Below are 15,805 nucleotides of genomic sequence, written 5' to 3'. Positions count from 1 at the left end.
AGGGCTATTCTTCCGTGGCAGCGGTTTATTTTCAAAGGAAAAAAGGGCCCATGCTGGTCCCTTGCTTGAATTGTCTCTTTATTTGGGTTTAAGTTGCAGAGACAGGAATTTGAAGCAAAAGAAAAAAAAAGGCATTTTGTCTTCATTTATGGTTATGTATGTTGCATAGGGCAATAAGAGAAATAACTTGTTTTGGGATGATATGACTGTGTCTGTCAAAGGTGTACCTGAAAAGTTTTTAAAAAATGGGAGCTGGCAGAATATGAACTCTGATCCAATAGCCTTGCATGTGTATTGTCATTATGAATGCAAACTATGGTGAGATGCAAGTGTCAAGATATTATCTCAGTATAGTCACAGGCTGTCTGTGTTCAGTTACCTCCATATCAGCATTCCTACCTTGTCCCCCTTGCCTGGTGGGCTTAAAAAATAATTCATGTTATTTCTCTTGAGTCCAGCAGTGACCAGGATGCCGAATCAAAGGTGTTGCCAGCCCATGAGTCAGGTCAAATTTCTGGCTCTGAGCAGATGATGGTGATCAGGGGACCACTAAATGCAAAGCTAGCAGGCAGGAGCCCCTGAACCAGATCCTACAGCATGAGGGCCCAAAGAACCAGAGCAAGGACCCTCACAGGTGCCTTTTCTGGGCTCAGGCAACCAAGTGCCTCTCAACCCACCTCACCAGTACAGCAAGCAGGGAGTGTACCAGGCTATAAGTCATGCAGGAGGCCTCAGGCTAGAGGGTTGGCTCATCAAGAGATTAGTTCTCCCAAAGGAGGCAGAGGCTCAAAATACTTCCATTCATTTCCATCCTTTGTTGGAACAAGTTGCTCACTGGAAGTGTTTGCTGTTCTGATAGCTGACCTGCATTGTGCTCCTCCACAGGACCAGAACATGGTTATTATTGGCCACTATAAGAGCCATGGGGCTGTCTCAGTTAATATCTCACCTCTTGACTTAAGTGGGTTTTTTTGTCCTGGGCAGGTTGAGGGAGATCTGCAGTTGAGGAGATTTGGTGTAATTCCTTTGTCCTGGAAAGATGATAACCTATATTGGTTTAGACTTACAGGGACTCCTTAGTGCGGCAGACGATTGACTATGTCAACCCACCACTGAACACTGAACGATCCAAAAGGTTTCCAGACACCTCTTGGGGGCGTTCCCCACTGATATTGTTGGTAGTTCTGACGATGGTCCTGTTGGTGGTCCTGTTGGTCTCTAGAATTCCAGTGAAGGAAGATGTGTGACAAATCCAATTAAATGCAAACTTAAACTTAAACTTCTGATATGTTTACACAGTCCAGGAATGCTCAGTATGTGAAGTTCATAAGTGGAGGGGTCAGTGCATGTGGTACCATACATTCTGTTGAATAGCTAAATAGTGCTTTGGTGACACTTGGAAACTGTACCCTTTAGGAAAGCAGGCTCAGTGGTCAAGGATAGGACTTTGCCCTGTATCTCCTGCTTTTATAAGCAACCTAGTCTGTTTGAGATCCGTTATGTGTTATTCTGATCTGATTATTTATTCAGGTCAAAATCTAATCTGTTACATCAAAAGCTGCCCCCCCCCATTGTCTATAACAGGGAATAAAAAAGGATATAAGTTCCCTCCTTTTCATGTAAGTAGATGAAAATGACAAGCAAAGGGGCCCCTCCTGAGAGGATTAAGCCCATGACATTTCAGCCAGATCCATCCAGGAGACCCGCTTATGCGTCTTTTAAATTTTTATTTTAAAAATTAAATAAAAGTCTCTAACTTTTTAATTTTTTGCCATGGGGGGGAGTCTGCCAAATTTCAGAATGATATATTAATAACATTAATAATAGATAATAATACTAGCTGGAGCTGCCCACTTAAATGGAAGATCGCACCTCTCCACCCCACTTCTCCATACCCCTCCACCTCTAAAGGTCTACGTGTTTTCCTCAGTCTGCTTGGTTTAGTTTTTCAGGGAAGAAAGGGGAGTGGAGATGGTCTTGTGTTTAGCTTGATGCGACAACTGAGGTAGCAGAGATACTCAGAAGGTTGGGCGCTCCCAGCCCACCTTAACATGCCTTGTTAATGGCACAACCCAGCTCTGTAATGTGAAAGACTACCCTGGATCTTCCCAATCTGCTTCTTTATTTGGGGTATACACAGAACCAACCCCTATTAAATAATGCACTAAACGCAGTTCTTTTTCTAGGGGTACTCAAGGGGTACACAGTACTGGCACCTCCCCCCCAACGACTATAAACAAATGTATGCCAAGATGCTTTGTTTGCTTCATGCTGCAGGTTGATCAGTCCAGCTTTTCATGAAACAGAATTGGATTTATCCTGGTACAGAATTTTAGCATGCAGCATGCTGTCATGTTATTAGCACAACATTTTCTAAGCAACTTCCCCTTGGTTTTCAATGTCACTCAGCCTTTAAATATCAGAATGCACTTTCTGTTTCTCAAACTAGTATTCTTTCCTTATTGCATCTTCTGATGAAGTAAATAAGAAATTGTGTCTTAAGATGCTCAGTGGTATATTGTAGAAAAGGTTGAACCTATTCAATGAAAAATAATTTTAAAAGTGCAGTTGTCATCTACGTGCTTATAAGAAGTCTTTAGCAGGCATTTGTGGAGACTTCAACGCCAGGATTAAGATAATGGTGTGCAGTAATTTGTATATCAAAGGGGTTTTTTTTGTATAATATTCCAATTCTGTTCTGTGAGTTAAGAATTATTTTTATTCTGTTTGTTTTATCACCTGAATGGTACAGTAATCACCAACTGAGCTAACACAGTAGCAATACATTTAAAATTCACAGTAGCTTGGAATCTATTTTGATTTTGCCAACAAATACCCTGTTTAACTTGCTGGAAATGATCTGCAGTGTAAGAGATCCTTTCCTTTCATGCCTTGTATCTAGCATGCCCCCCCACACCCAGGAAAGAAACGCATTTGCAGAACTGCAGTATGAATAAAAAAAATGCCCATTTCCAGCTAAATCCCTATTCAGTACTTTGAAAGGAAGGAACTCCAAGAAATCTATAAAGGGATTTTATTAAAAACTGAGATATTTTGGAAACGGCATTCCTGATCTTCTGTACATTTCTAGCATCACTTCCTGTGTATTTTAAAACCAAAATCCTCTTAGCATGCAAAGTAAATAGATTATGATATACTGAAGGATTAAAGATCACTGTCTGGTGTCAGATTAATCCCTCATATAGACCTTCACTTGTACTGACAGAAATATGGCTGCAATTCAGCAAAATAGCTCTATGGCTAAGTAACGCATTTCAGGATCCTTAGGCTGAACAAGCAAAAGGCTCCCTTGATCCGTTGTTGGACTGTATAGACCTTTGCAGAAAGTGCCTTTATATAAATATACCTTATGGGGCACATGCTCTCCCCATGTCATTGAAAGAAAACACACAGTAACAATTTTATTTTTATATGCAATGGTATATGGTGGACTACTACATGGTTAATTATGTCTCTGTCTCATAGGTCTTGTATTTATCGGCCACTGGACCAGTGAGTGTTGAAAATATTATGCATTTTACTACTTTTTCTCTGCTGAGAACATAAGCATTTCAGCATGGATTTAATGTGTTCATCAGACTATTACTGATAAGTCTCTATGCTTTATTCCCCCAGTCTTGCTACTAAACCCATCATCCATAAGGTTAGATGCAGATTTGACAAGGACTCTTTGCAAAGTATAAAAATAATTTTATCTCTCTTTATTTGGCAATATTACTAATTAAGTATATAACTAAACACAACATAACTTTAGTTTTAAATTGTGTGACCACAGTTAAGATCATTTTATATTATACATGTCTCCAGACAACACCAGAAAAAAATGCATTGAACAATGTCAGGAGGAAACTACTCTTAAAATGAGAGTACAAATGTAGTTATGACAAAATGCAGCATAGGATCCCCCCCAGTCCCTTTTCTGTTAATGCCTGAAAAAGCTGAATAATTCTATAGAAGGTTAGATTATTAGAGTCATCATGCCTTTTTAAGGGGAAAATAATGGTTATTCAACTAAACTGATATGGATGTACTGGAAAATGGAGAGCATTTTTCTTCAAAGAATTGTACTGGCTGTTAAAGGATGATTTTTGCAGCGGTATCCTGAGTGAAGATGCTATCTGTTAGAATGTTATGGAATATGTATTGCAAAGCCTTAAGTGGAAATTCAAACTTGTAGTCGTAAAGGAGGGAGGAGTAAATTCTGAGATTTCTTTTAACTGCTCCTCCTGCCACTATGGATTATGCTTATGCTTATGTGAGGGAAGGAGGCAGAGAGAGGGAAAGGGGGTCTCTCCATATGCTTGAATTACCTTCTCCTTCATAACATTTTAATGCCGCATGAAGTTCCTTTCAGGGCTCCACCACCTTGACTGACCTTCCAGACTTGTGGCCCAGGAGCTGGAGGAAAGGTGGGGTTTGTCCATCTCCATGTGGCTTTAAAGATGAGAAGCTGAAGCCCACTTTCCTGTTCCGAATGAATCTTTTTACCCTCATGAAGGTTTATTTATGCTGTCAGTTTATGGAACTGGGAAGAAAAGTTTCACAGGGTCTCAAACAGGTCCCCAATTTGTGCTTGTGTCCATGGCCTTCATTACCCTACATGTGACAACTATACAGTGCTCTTGGCCTTGATGTATACAGGGTTTATTTTGCAGTTTGTGGCATTATAAAATTTAGGGATTTGCACAGATGGGCAAAGAAGAACAAGTATAATGGGCTGCCTTAAAAGATATTCAGGCTGTAATTGTATACCTGCTTATCTTGGAGCAAGCCCCATTTAGCTAGGTAGAATTTACTTCTGAGGAGACATGTCTAGGCCTTTGTGAACCTGGAACAAAGGTGCTATCAGATGGTAGAAAAGCCACCCACCTTAGGGCAGCAGTCCTGGATCCATTTCCAAATCTACCTCATATAACTGTCCCTCTATTATATCCAGTATTTCTACTGTGTAATTATTTGCAGCATTTGCTGGACTTCCTTGTAATAAAGTTGCAAAGCTGTTTTCTCTCTCTGTGTGTGTATGTGTATGAGAAAGAGAAAGAGAAAGAGAAAGAGAGAGAGAGAGAGAGAGAGAGAGAGAGAGGGTTTCTTTATGACTGAATGTCTACATTCAGACATTATGTCTTCAGACATTATGTCTACTTGCTGAACTTTCTCCCATAGAAATAAATGGGACTAAAAGTGCTGAGCGTTTACTGCTACCATATTTACTCGAATCTAATATCCGTTCTGGCCAAATTACGTTGCGAAAATTTAGATTACTTAGATTCGATGGTACATTTACATTCACCGGCAAATACTTTTTTTTGGTTTCAAGCTTCTGAAAATTGAGGTGCGCATTAGATTTGATGGCGCATTAGACTCAAGTAAATACGGAATTTGAACTCTATTACAGAATTGATTGAAATAAGGAGGTTGAAAATTCTCAACAATTGGTGTGTAGGGTCCTCCTGATTTTCTTTCAAGATCTTAACTATTAAGATTTTGGCTTATACCAGGCCAAAATGCACCACTTCAATGGAGCCACTTCTGATTTCCTGTAAAAAAGAAAAGAAAAAAAGAACAATGACACTTGTTACAGTACAGGATGGATATTAAGACTTGTATTTTTCTCTTTATAACCACATTTTCAATGAAACAAACAGCTTTTCAATTTAAAAAGTCTTAATTATGTTAACTTAACTATTTATTGAAGAACAACCTATAACAGCATGTTTTTGGTCATGTATCAAGTGGTCACGTATCTTTGCACTCTCAAGCAAAATTCTAAAAAGCTAAGCATTTTTAAAAAATAACAATTTCTGAAAATGTACACATTCAAATCTTGGGTATATTTTGTATCACATGGATGCATGCCTATGCTTTTGGTGCAATAGAAGATACAATATGAATTTCCCTCTCCCACCCCAAACAAGGGACTTCTCCTTTTTCAAATTACAATACATACAAATGCTTCAGCCTTCATGATGTAAAGAGAACTAGGCATGGAACTTGAAACAAAAGGAAACTTGCCTCACTGCAATATTCAACATATGCTCTAGTCATTTAAGTAAAAAAGTATAAAAGTTGGCAGCAAAAGTGTGCAAGTTAAGGCTGCTTCAGGCTTACTGTGTGCTGGCAAGTTCAAGTGGAATTCATGAGGATTTTTGTTTTTTAAAAAACTTTCACATGTCAGATTAGATCAGTCTTGAACAACATTGCATTTACCAGACCAGCAGCTCCATCTCATGGTATATCTGTTCTAACAGTGAGATGGAAACAACCCGGCAGAATACTGCATAAAACCTGCTATCTCTGTAATTGTACTATATTTCCAGCATTGTTGCCTGCCCTTTCTCTATATTTAAACTGCTAGTAAGTGTAGTATGGACTTTGAAATGAGTTTGCATTTGGTAGCATATTCTAAACAGTTGCTTTACTTTGCACAAACACAAAGTGTTTCATACAACTAAGCTCCTTCCTATTCTGAACCCCTATATAATTGTAGATCAGAAACCAAGTAACACACCCTGGCACATTTCATGCACCAAAACACTCCTATGCTTCTCTGGAAATAAAACCTGTTAGCCAGTATGATCTGTATTTTGTGAACAGTTGCCACTCCAACATTCCTGTTCAAAAACTACCACAGCTATAGGTGTCAGATGCCTCTCAGTTTTTGTCTGGAGATGGACGAATAATAATCTTCAAATCTGGACTGGAAGGTTGGGAACTACGGTATATAAGGTGGGCAAGTGGGACCTGTTTTGTGTGTGTCTCGGGCCACATTCCCTCAGGAGTAGTCTGTCAGGAATCAAAGACAGTAGTGGGTGGGTGGCCGCCCCACCCCCCCGTTTCCCCCCACTCTGCTCCTGCTGCCAGGAGAGAGACAGACAGATCACTTTTGCTAGAGGGCTAAACTGATCATTTGCAGAGGCTCCCTCACCCCACTTGTTCTTCCACCATCACTCCATTTGGCTCCCCCCCCCCACATTCCCCACTCTGCTCTCATTAAATTAAGAAGCATGCTGCTTGCACTTAGGCCAAGGATTGTGTGTGACCCTGAGGCCACATTTCCCTTGCCTCTGCTACATGGCATGTCTACTTTTCTTTTGCTGCCCCCTCCCCATTAATTACATCTTTATCTTTTATAAATGACCATCTCTTTCAAGCAAGGTAGCTCTGAGGCTAGTGTCTTTTTAGTGTATGATCACATGATCTTATTTACTAGTATATTTTGTCATGTAGAAACTTGTATAGCATTATTAATGGGGGGGCTTTTTGGCTCCATGGAGAATCATAGAATAGAATCATAGAGTTGGAAGAGACCACAAGGGCCATCGAGTCCAACCCCCTGCCAAGCAGGAAACACCATCAGAGCACTCCTGACATATGGTTGTCAAGCCTCTGCTTAAAGACCTCCAAAGAAGGAGACTCCACCACACTCCTTGGCAGCAAATTCCACTGTCGAACAGCTCTTACTGTCAGGAAGTTCTTCCTAATGTTTAGGTGGAATCTTCTTTCTTGTAGTTTGGAACCATTGCTCCGTGTCCGCTTCTCTGGAGCAGCAGAAAACAACCTTTCTCCCTCCTCTATGTGACATCCTTTTATATATTTGAACATGGCTATCATATCACCCCTTAACCTCCTCTTCTCCAGGCTAAACATGCCCAGCTCCCTTAGCCGTTCCTCATAAGGCATCGTTTCCAGGCCTTTGACCATTTTGGTTGCCCTCCTCTGGACACGTTCCAGTTTGTCAGTGTCCTTCTTGAACTGTGGTGCCCAGAACTGGACACAGTATTCCAGGTGAGGTCTGACCAGATCCTTGTCAGCAAATTTTATATGAAGGCCATAATTCTCATCCTTGTTGGTTAGGGCTACTGTGTTAAAACCTGTCAAAAAGAAAAGGTGGTGGTGTGCCTGGAGAAGTGTTTGCCATTCACACCTTACTTGTTTGTTGTGGGAAACAGTTATGAAATTCTAGTTCACCTGCCATGTAATGCACACGGAGCCACTTTTAGATGCAGACGTTTGTGAAAGTGCACAGAAGTGATGTCTTAATTTAAGGACTAGGTGCTCAGGAGCAGCTTTCTGACAGAGGGGGAAGGATCACTTACAAGTTCTGCACTGGCTCATTACTTTTAAAAAGGTGTCAGCTGAGAATATGGAAGCCAGCAGAATGTTAATTTTTATTTTATGCTACGTTCATGTCAATCAAGTAGGCTGCTTACAAAGTATTCTGAATGGCTTTTGGCAGGACCCATACGCTGTGTGCCATATGGGGGGAGAAATGCAAATTAATTCTTGGGTTGAACATAAGAAGGATAAAATTTAAACTAGTTGAAGACACAAACAACTGGAATAAGCACTTTTTCTTAAATTAATGCATAGTTTATCATATGGCTATAGCCAGTGTGTAACTTAGCATGGAGCAAAGCTCTTAGGCTAAGACTCCTGTTTCTCATTATATGAATGGCTTTGAATATTCAGTGGAGAAGGAACATGTCTGTTCTGACCTCATATATTCTTGGAATGTGAACTAGGTTACAGGACTGAGACTGTTTGCTGTAGACTTTAATTACAATTGCACAAGCCAAGCCTCAACGAACCAGATGTTTTGGACAACAATTCCCATCATTCCTGGCTATTGGCCATTGCTGGGGGTGATGGGATTTGAAATCCAACAACTGAGGGGCAACTTCTGTCCTACTCTAAAACCCCTGTTTTCTACTCCAACTAAGGCAAAACCCAAACCTTCCCTTTCACCCAGCTAGTGGGGGTTTACAGAGTGGTGGGGCTACTGCACTGCCACAGCCACTCATGCTGGCAAGGTGAAAGATGGGGGGTAGGAAGGCAGCTCATTATGCCACCAGGCTCAAATTGGACCACATACTGTTGTGTGACAGCAGTGCAACTGGCTGGGGAGTCAACAAATGCCAAGCTGGCTCAGCTCCGCCCCTTCCCCACCCCACCCCCAGAATGTCTCATTTCAAGCCTTGTGATGGATACTGTTTAGTGAGCAGAAGGGGGAACATTGCACTGAACAGTGATGCTTGTGGCACTCTGCCATCAGCCAGCAGCACTCCAGTGCAGCAATATGTGTTGGGCAGAGGAAAACTTTCACCTTAACAACAACAACAACAATTTCAATACTGCCCTATACCTGTAGATCTCAGAGTGGTTCACAACATAAAATCACAATATAAAAAACAGCAAAACATAATAAAAACAGCCCAATAATCCCCCCTTCCAACACATTTTAAAATGGCATTGGACGTCAATTAGCCAAAGGCCTGGTTAAAAAGGAACGTTTTCGCCTGGTGCCTAAATATGTATAATGAATGTGCCAGCCAAATCTCCCTGGCAGAGCATTCCACAAAAGGGGAGCCACTGCAGAGAAGGCCCCGTTCTCGTGTTGCCCTCTGGACCTCTTGTGGAGGAGGCACACCAAGAAGGGCCTCACAAGATGATCTTAGGGTCCACGTAGGTTCATATGGAGAGAGGCAGTCCTTGAGGTATTGCTGTGCTGGTGGACTACTCTGTAAGCAAACTAAGCATGTGAAACTAAATTAATTGTATACTATTTTCCTGCTTCCCCACCCTCTGTTGAATTTTAAACTTTTAAGCTCCTTGGGTGAAATACCTGTACTCTTTAAAAACCATGCACACTGATGACACTATGTAAACAAATAAAAATGTGTTCTGAAAATGTGACAGAAGGAGTTGCAAACATGTATTTTCTGTTGCGCAACATGGAAAACTATTTACCTGTCCATCACGTGTTTCCTCGGAAGTTTCTAAAAAACAAGGTAAGTAATTTGAATGAGCTAGGTAGCAAAACAATCAAGACAGAAATACTATTTCAATTAAATCCAGTTTCTTTTTAAGATGCACATAGTAAATGTTATATATACACACACACAGATACATACAGGCCAACTTCACACTTTTTCTTATGGCAGACCTGCCATGTGGATAGTGCTTTCTTATTCATGTAAACGTGGGCTATTCATGTGCTCCAATATAGTAGGTCTGTTTCTCATTTATCCCTATGTTTAGTGATATTCTTGAGTTTTCTGGTGTAAGCTAAAAAAGAAAGAAATCCCCATCTCCTAGTGTAGTGTACAAAAGTAAATGTAGGTGCCAGAAGAACAGCCCTGCAACATGCCTTGGGCAGAGCATAGGGAAGACTCAGGTGCTGGTCAAGAATATGGCTATGCAGTCAAAAAAGCACTTGGAGGAGCCGAGCGGCATTAAAATTGAGAAAAAGATTAAGTATTTAGGTGTCTGACTGACAGTAAAGAATCCCAACATATTCGAGACAATTATGTTAAGGTATGGAAAGATGTTTAAAAAGATTTGGAAACATGGGGGAGAATGAAACATTCATTTTTAGGAAGGATTCCAGCCATAAAGCTGAATGTTTTACCTAAGATGTTATTCTTATTCCAAATGATACCAATAATAAACAACACAAGCTACTAGTATAGCGTATTCCAGTTTCCTGTTTATTCTTACTGTCTATTTCACTTCTTTTCTATGCTCATTTCTGTATTTAAATCACATCTTGCCATAAAGTGTCTTCTCCAGGGTCACATCTTCACTGTCTTAGCCAGACTCACTGTTGTCAGTCTGTTACTAACCAAAACATGTGCACACATGATCTGTGGCACGCAATATAGATTGATTTAGTTTTGTTGCTACCCTAATAGTTTCCCTAAATGAACTCCCTTTAACTACATGTATTTTTGATTGGGAACCTTTATGAGACTAATCTGTCTAGCCTTTGACTTCAACATCGTGATTGCTTTGCAGGTGTAACATAATTGCTAGAATTGAAACACCAGAATTTTAATATATCGTCATACACAATACGTTCCAATGGATTTTGTACAAAGAGCTAGCTCTGATTCAAGCGTTGAGCAATTAAGTGATGATGGAACAAGTGAGATACATGATTATGTGGACCACCTCTTTGTTTTATGTTTCTGATAGAACTATCTAATTTGGGCCCTCAACCCCTTTAAATGGAGCAGCCTTTGTTCACCCAATCATAGCCATTCTATTTTTACCTAACCTTGCTAGGGTATAACAAAAATGTTATTTGAATGAGACAATATGGGAATATGGGGGAATAAAATAGCTCATTACATAGGAAGATAATCAAGCAGTGCATGGTAAAAACTCTGCAACTGTACTATGACTGTGAAATGTCTTTCATTTGCTTTAAATATTTACCATAATGCTAGAGAGACACCAGTTCATTCATGGGACTGAGGAATTATGGCACAAAAGATGATTGGTTCCTCCAATTGCTTAGACCAAGGGTTGTCAACCTGGTCCCTACCGCCCACTAGTGGGCGTTTCAGGATTCTAGGTGGGCGGGAGGGGGTTCTACGGCACAAGCCGAATCCTCCTTCCATTGAGCACTGGGGGGCAGCAAGGAAATGCTACCATCAAGTAAGATGCATTAGTGGGCGGTAGGTATAAAAAGGTTGACTACCCCTGGCTTAGACCATGCTGTCTCACTGCTACAGATGAGCACTCTGCAAGTCAACTAGGAAACCTCACAAGTGATGGTTCCCCCCACTATAAAATTCTTCCAGACCTGTCAGCTGATTAGTTTCCAAAACCACTCCCTGTTATACACATTTGAGATTATCCTTACCAGTCCGACACCAAGATGCAGGTTTGTCCACCTGTGGAGCCGTGCAATTGCCTGTTACAAATTCACAGTCCCTTTTGTCTGTCTCCTTAGAAAAAGTAGATCTTAAAAGAAACAGGCAAAGTATAATGTGAAGGACTGCACATAATTGTAAAAATGCTTTGTAGACCTCACACTGCAAGCCTCTGCATGTCTTCTCAAACGTAGGTCTCACTGATTAAACTGGGCTTACTCCTAACATACAGGCTTCCAGCCTAACTGTTTTGAGCTCCCCGAGGCTCAAAAATCTCAATTACAAAAACTATATGTGCACAGAATGGATTGGATCCAGATTTAGTCCTGCTGGGAATAGATTCACATCAGTTTGTTCATGATGTGCTAAAGTAGATGTGGGTGTGGCCACAGCACACTCACACACACACATGCTCATATCTATTTATTTATTTCATGAAATTTATATACTGGTTGATTGTAAAAAAAAGAAAAGAAAACCTCAGTGTGAACGACCCACCTCCATTGCTGATGCGTGCAGACAGGGGCGTAGGAAGGGGTGGGGGCAGTCAACCCCAGGTGTCATACCTGGGGGGGAAACAAAATCCCCCCTGGGCAGATTGCTGCCGTCCCAATCAGCCTCCTGGGTTGATCGTCCCCCCCCCCCGGGTGCACGGCATGTGCCCTGCTCCGGGTGCCAAGCGGCCAGCTCCATGGCTGCGTGCAGATCAGCTGGGGTGGGGGTGGGGCCAGTATTTGCATGCTCCTCAGGCCGCAGGGCTAGTTGGAGAGATTTAAGCCCAGTATTGTGTCTACTTTTTTGTCCTGTAGATCAGATGTATTGAATTAATCTATATATAGGTAAAGGTACCCCTGCCCGTACGGGCCAGTCGTGTCCGACTCTAGGGTTGTGTGCCCATCTCACTTAAAGAGGCCGGGGGCCAGCGCTGTCCGGAGACACTTCCGGGTCACGTGGCCAGTGTGACGAAGCTGCTCTGGCGAGCCAGCACCAGCGCAGCACACGGAAACACCGTTTACCTTCCCGCTATAAAGCGGTACCTATTTATCTACTTGCACTTAGGGGTGCTTTCGAACTGCTAGGTGGGCAGGCGCTGGGACCGAATGACGGGAGCACACCCCGCCGTGGGGATTCGAACTGCCAACCATGCGATCGGCAAGCCCTAGGCGCTGAGGTTTTACCCACAGTGCCACCCACGTCCCACAATCTTTATATAGAGTTACTATTAACAACATTTCTTACCACAGTGAAGTCTCAGGGCATGTTACAACAATGTAGAAATACTAATATTGTATTAAAACAATTTACAGTCTCAGGCATGAGCATAGCCAGCGGGGTGCAGGGGCGCAGCTGCCCCCCCCCCAATCAAGTAAATAAATAAAAGTACTTAACTAACTGACCAATTGTTTTGCAGATAACTCGGTTCTGCCCCCTCCAACATAAAGCCTGCCCCCCAAAATAAATCCTGGCTATGCCCATGGTCTCAGGATCACTAATATATTAGTAAGGAACTAAGAGACCATTTTATTTAATCTCTGTGTGTGCATGTGTGTTTGTAAATTCAACGTGGCTAAGTGAGGAGGCATCAGAAACCAAAAAAATGTTGAAGAGGACATGCAGAGCCCAACTAAATGAAGATGATGATCTAAAACTAGGCACCCTGGAATGTTTAGCTATCCATGTTTGCAGAACTTTCTGAAGGGGCACTGAGAGACCTCAGCAGAATGTCCATTGCTTTATTCCTTTTTCAGGTAAATGGATATTAAAATAAACTTGTGTGCTCTTCGTTAGACTAATGAGCCTTCCATTTGAATACTAGCTGCATATCCTTGACAACAATAATAAAAGAAATGGCCTATTACGATTGTGTATAGCTTCTACGTATATAAGTGACTTATGAGGCAGTTTTTCAGAATGTTTTGTGGATGCCCAGGAATGTATTTGCTGAATAACTCACTAATTTTTCAACATTTCTGAGGATTTTAATATAATCATAAAAAGTATTTCGGTTTATACAGTAAATTTTAATTGTTGGTCATCTTATTTTTTTTATGTAGGCAGTTTCCTTATTAGGGAAACAAAATCAGCATTTTGCTTTGCAACTTGTTAGTTAAAAATCTAGGTGAGTATTGCCTTCACTGAATAGAAAATCAGTTTTGATTTGTGTATCTTTTTGTGCACTTATTTGCATTGTAGTGATTGTGAGCAGAAGAAGGGGGTGGAGGGAGCAACATTCTTTCACAGTAACTTAGGTTTCTTCATCAATAGGGAAATATCAATTAATTTGCAAAACTGTTACACCATGTGTCATTGTCATAGTCTAACTTAATGATCAAATGCCTCTTTTTTCAGCTGCAGCATGTAAATTGTTATCCTGAGAATGTGACTGCTCTGATGTAATTGCACATTAACTTGCTTGATGGTGTAGTTAGCATTAAGTAGAATTAGCCTTTGATGATGCACATGATTCAGTCTGAATGTAAAATCCCTCTTTTCTGCAGAGAAGATAAGCTTTGGATATGTGGTAGCGTTTGGGTCGCAAAACAGTGAAGACTGTTATAGTGGCTGACTGGTTTTTTATTTTTTTAATTGGTTAATAGTCTATTGTCATGTGATGATATGGCCAAAGGCTGAAACAACAAAAACTGAACTGAATGGAGGTTATGCAAGCAGCTATGAATGTAGAGTAACATTGCAGCTCTTCAGCTTTCTCTGAGCCGTGCTAAAGCTACAATAATGCAACCACCTCTCCCACTAAGCTTTATTGGCTCAAGAAAAGAAACTAAGGAACTTCATTGGAGACCAGATTAGGTGAGTTTCAAAATGGAAAGATCCTTTTGGCCTCCGGCTCCATTATCTTTTCTGTAGTCTCTTGATCAGCTTTCCTACACATAGCTGCGGATTCCATGGTGACCTGTAAATTGCTTTTTTGGCTGCCAAATTGCTGTAACCCTTCTATTTTTATGTTTTTAAGAGAGCTTAAAACTGTCCATCCTCTTTAGACATTTATTTCTTTAAAATTGACCAGTGCTTGGGAGGATTTCAACTATATCCAAAAGGCTTAGAAGAAGATGTTGCTTCTAGTTTTCATTAAAGTCAACAAACATGAAAAGCCCAGAAGGGGATAAAAGCAACTTAGTGACTTTTACCTAATACATATAAATCTACCTAAGAGCTGTATGCAATAGAAGTACTCAAAGTACTACATTTATTTCTATCTAAGATGCAGAAATAGGCTTGGTGTCACATGATCCTTCACAATGCCAAGTTTAATGAGGCTCAAAAGACTGTGAGATGAGTAAAATAAGGTCAGTCTGGGTTGGGCCAGTTTGGCTTAATGTGAAAATAATGGTGATGTTTTTCTATCATGGTGACAGTTTGCTTTGGTGCAGGACACTTGGAATACTATACTAGAAAATGTTTTAGTAGAGCATTTGTTAGATGCTTTGTTTACCCTTTCTTAAAAATGAATGCTGAAAACTCCCCAATGTTACACACATGGCTAGTTCAAGTGGAAGGGGAGGAGAAAGATAATAAAATACAAACTGTATTTTAATATACAGGGTGATGTGAAAGTAAATATTCAAATTAAAGTCTAATAATAAGTTCAACCCATTTAAGTCCATGGCCTTAAATAACATTTAATTGTGAATGTGATTCTGATACTCAATTTAGCAGTTCTTATTGAAACACTTTGGGACATCATATGTCAAAACTGCACAATACAGTTGCATGCTCACAGTTATACCATATAAGGACTGTGCTTGGTATCTTGTTGATAAAAGTCCTCCTTTCTCCCTTGGAGGGCCTGTCTAGGAAAGTCACATATGGTAGCAACAAGAGACACTGTTCAAGACAGATGTTATGTGATCCTGAGATGATATTTCTTGCCTTTTTGACATTGCACCTTTGATGCATTCTTGTTTTGAATCTTTTGAAAAGTGCTGCTATCCTTCACTAAAGAGAGTCTCATTTTTAAAAATTATATAAGGACGTACTCTAACACCAGCAATTTAATACTATGCAGGTAAACAGGTTTGTTCAACCTTCTGTGAATCAAAGGCAGGTTGATTAGAATGTTTTCACATTTATTATGTTTACAGTACACCCTTTCTGACACACCTTTAATA

At 40.6% G+C, this 15,805-nt stretch overlaps 1 protein-coding gene across 6 annotated transcripts in view; it reads right to left on the bottom strand.

The window, feature by feature from the left end:
- Positions 1 to 3,017: 3,017 nt before the first annotated feature.
- WDPCP (WD repeat containing planar cell polarity effector) overlaps positions 3,018 to 15,805 on the bottom strand; it is a 210,854-nt gene continuing 198,066 nt past the window's right edge. For 4 of the 6 annotated variants that reach the window (XM_081855533.1, XM_081855534.1, XM_081855532.1 and 1 more), the window contains exons 16-18: positions 11,669 to 11,769; positions 9,769 to 9,797; positions 3,018 to 5,558 (exon numbers count right to left, since the gene is read on the bottom strand). In XM_081855533.1, the coding sequence (XP_081711659.1) occupies positions 5,511 to 5,558; positions 9,769 to 9,797; positions 11,669 to 11,769 (178 nt within the window). In that variant the 3' untranslated portion in view covers positions 3,018 to 5,510. The remainder of the gene's footprint in view (positions 5,559 to 9,768; positions 9,798 to 11,668; positions 11,770 to 15,805) is intronic. The other 2 variants (XM_081855536.1, XM_081855537.1) reach the window with 1 other exon arrangement.

This window comes from Podarcis erhardii, assembly GCF_964252035.2.
Source record: "Podarcis erhardii genome assembly, chromosome: 3".
NCBI classification, from domain to species: Eukaryota; Metazoa; Chordata; class Lepidosauria; order Squamata; family Lacertidae; genus Podarcis; species Podarcis erhardii.
This window is presented reverse-complemented; position numbering and strand designations above follow the sequence as displayed.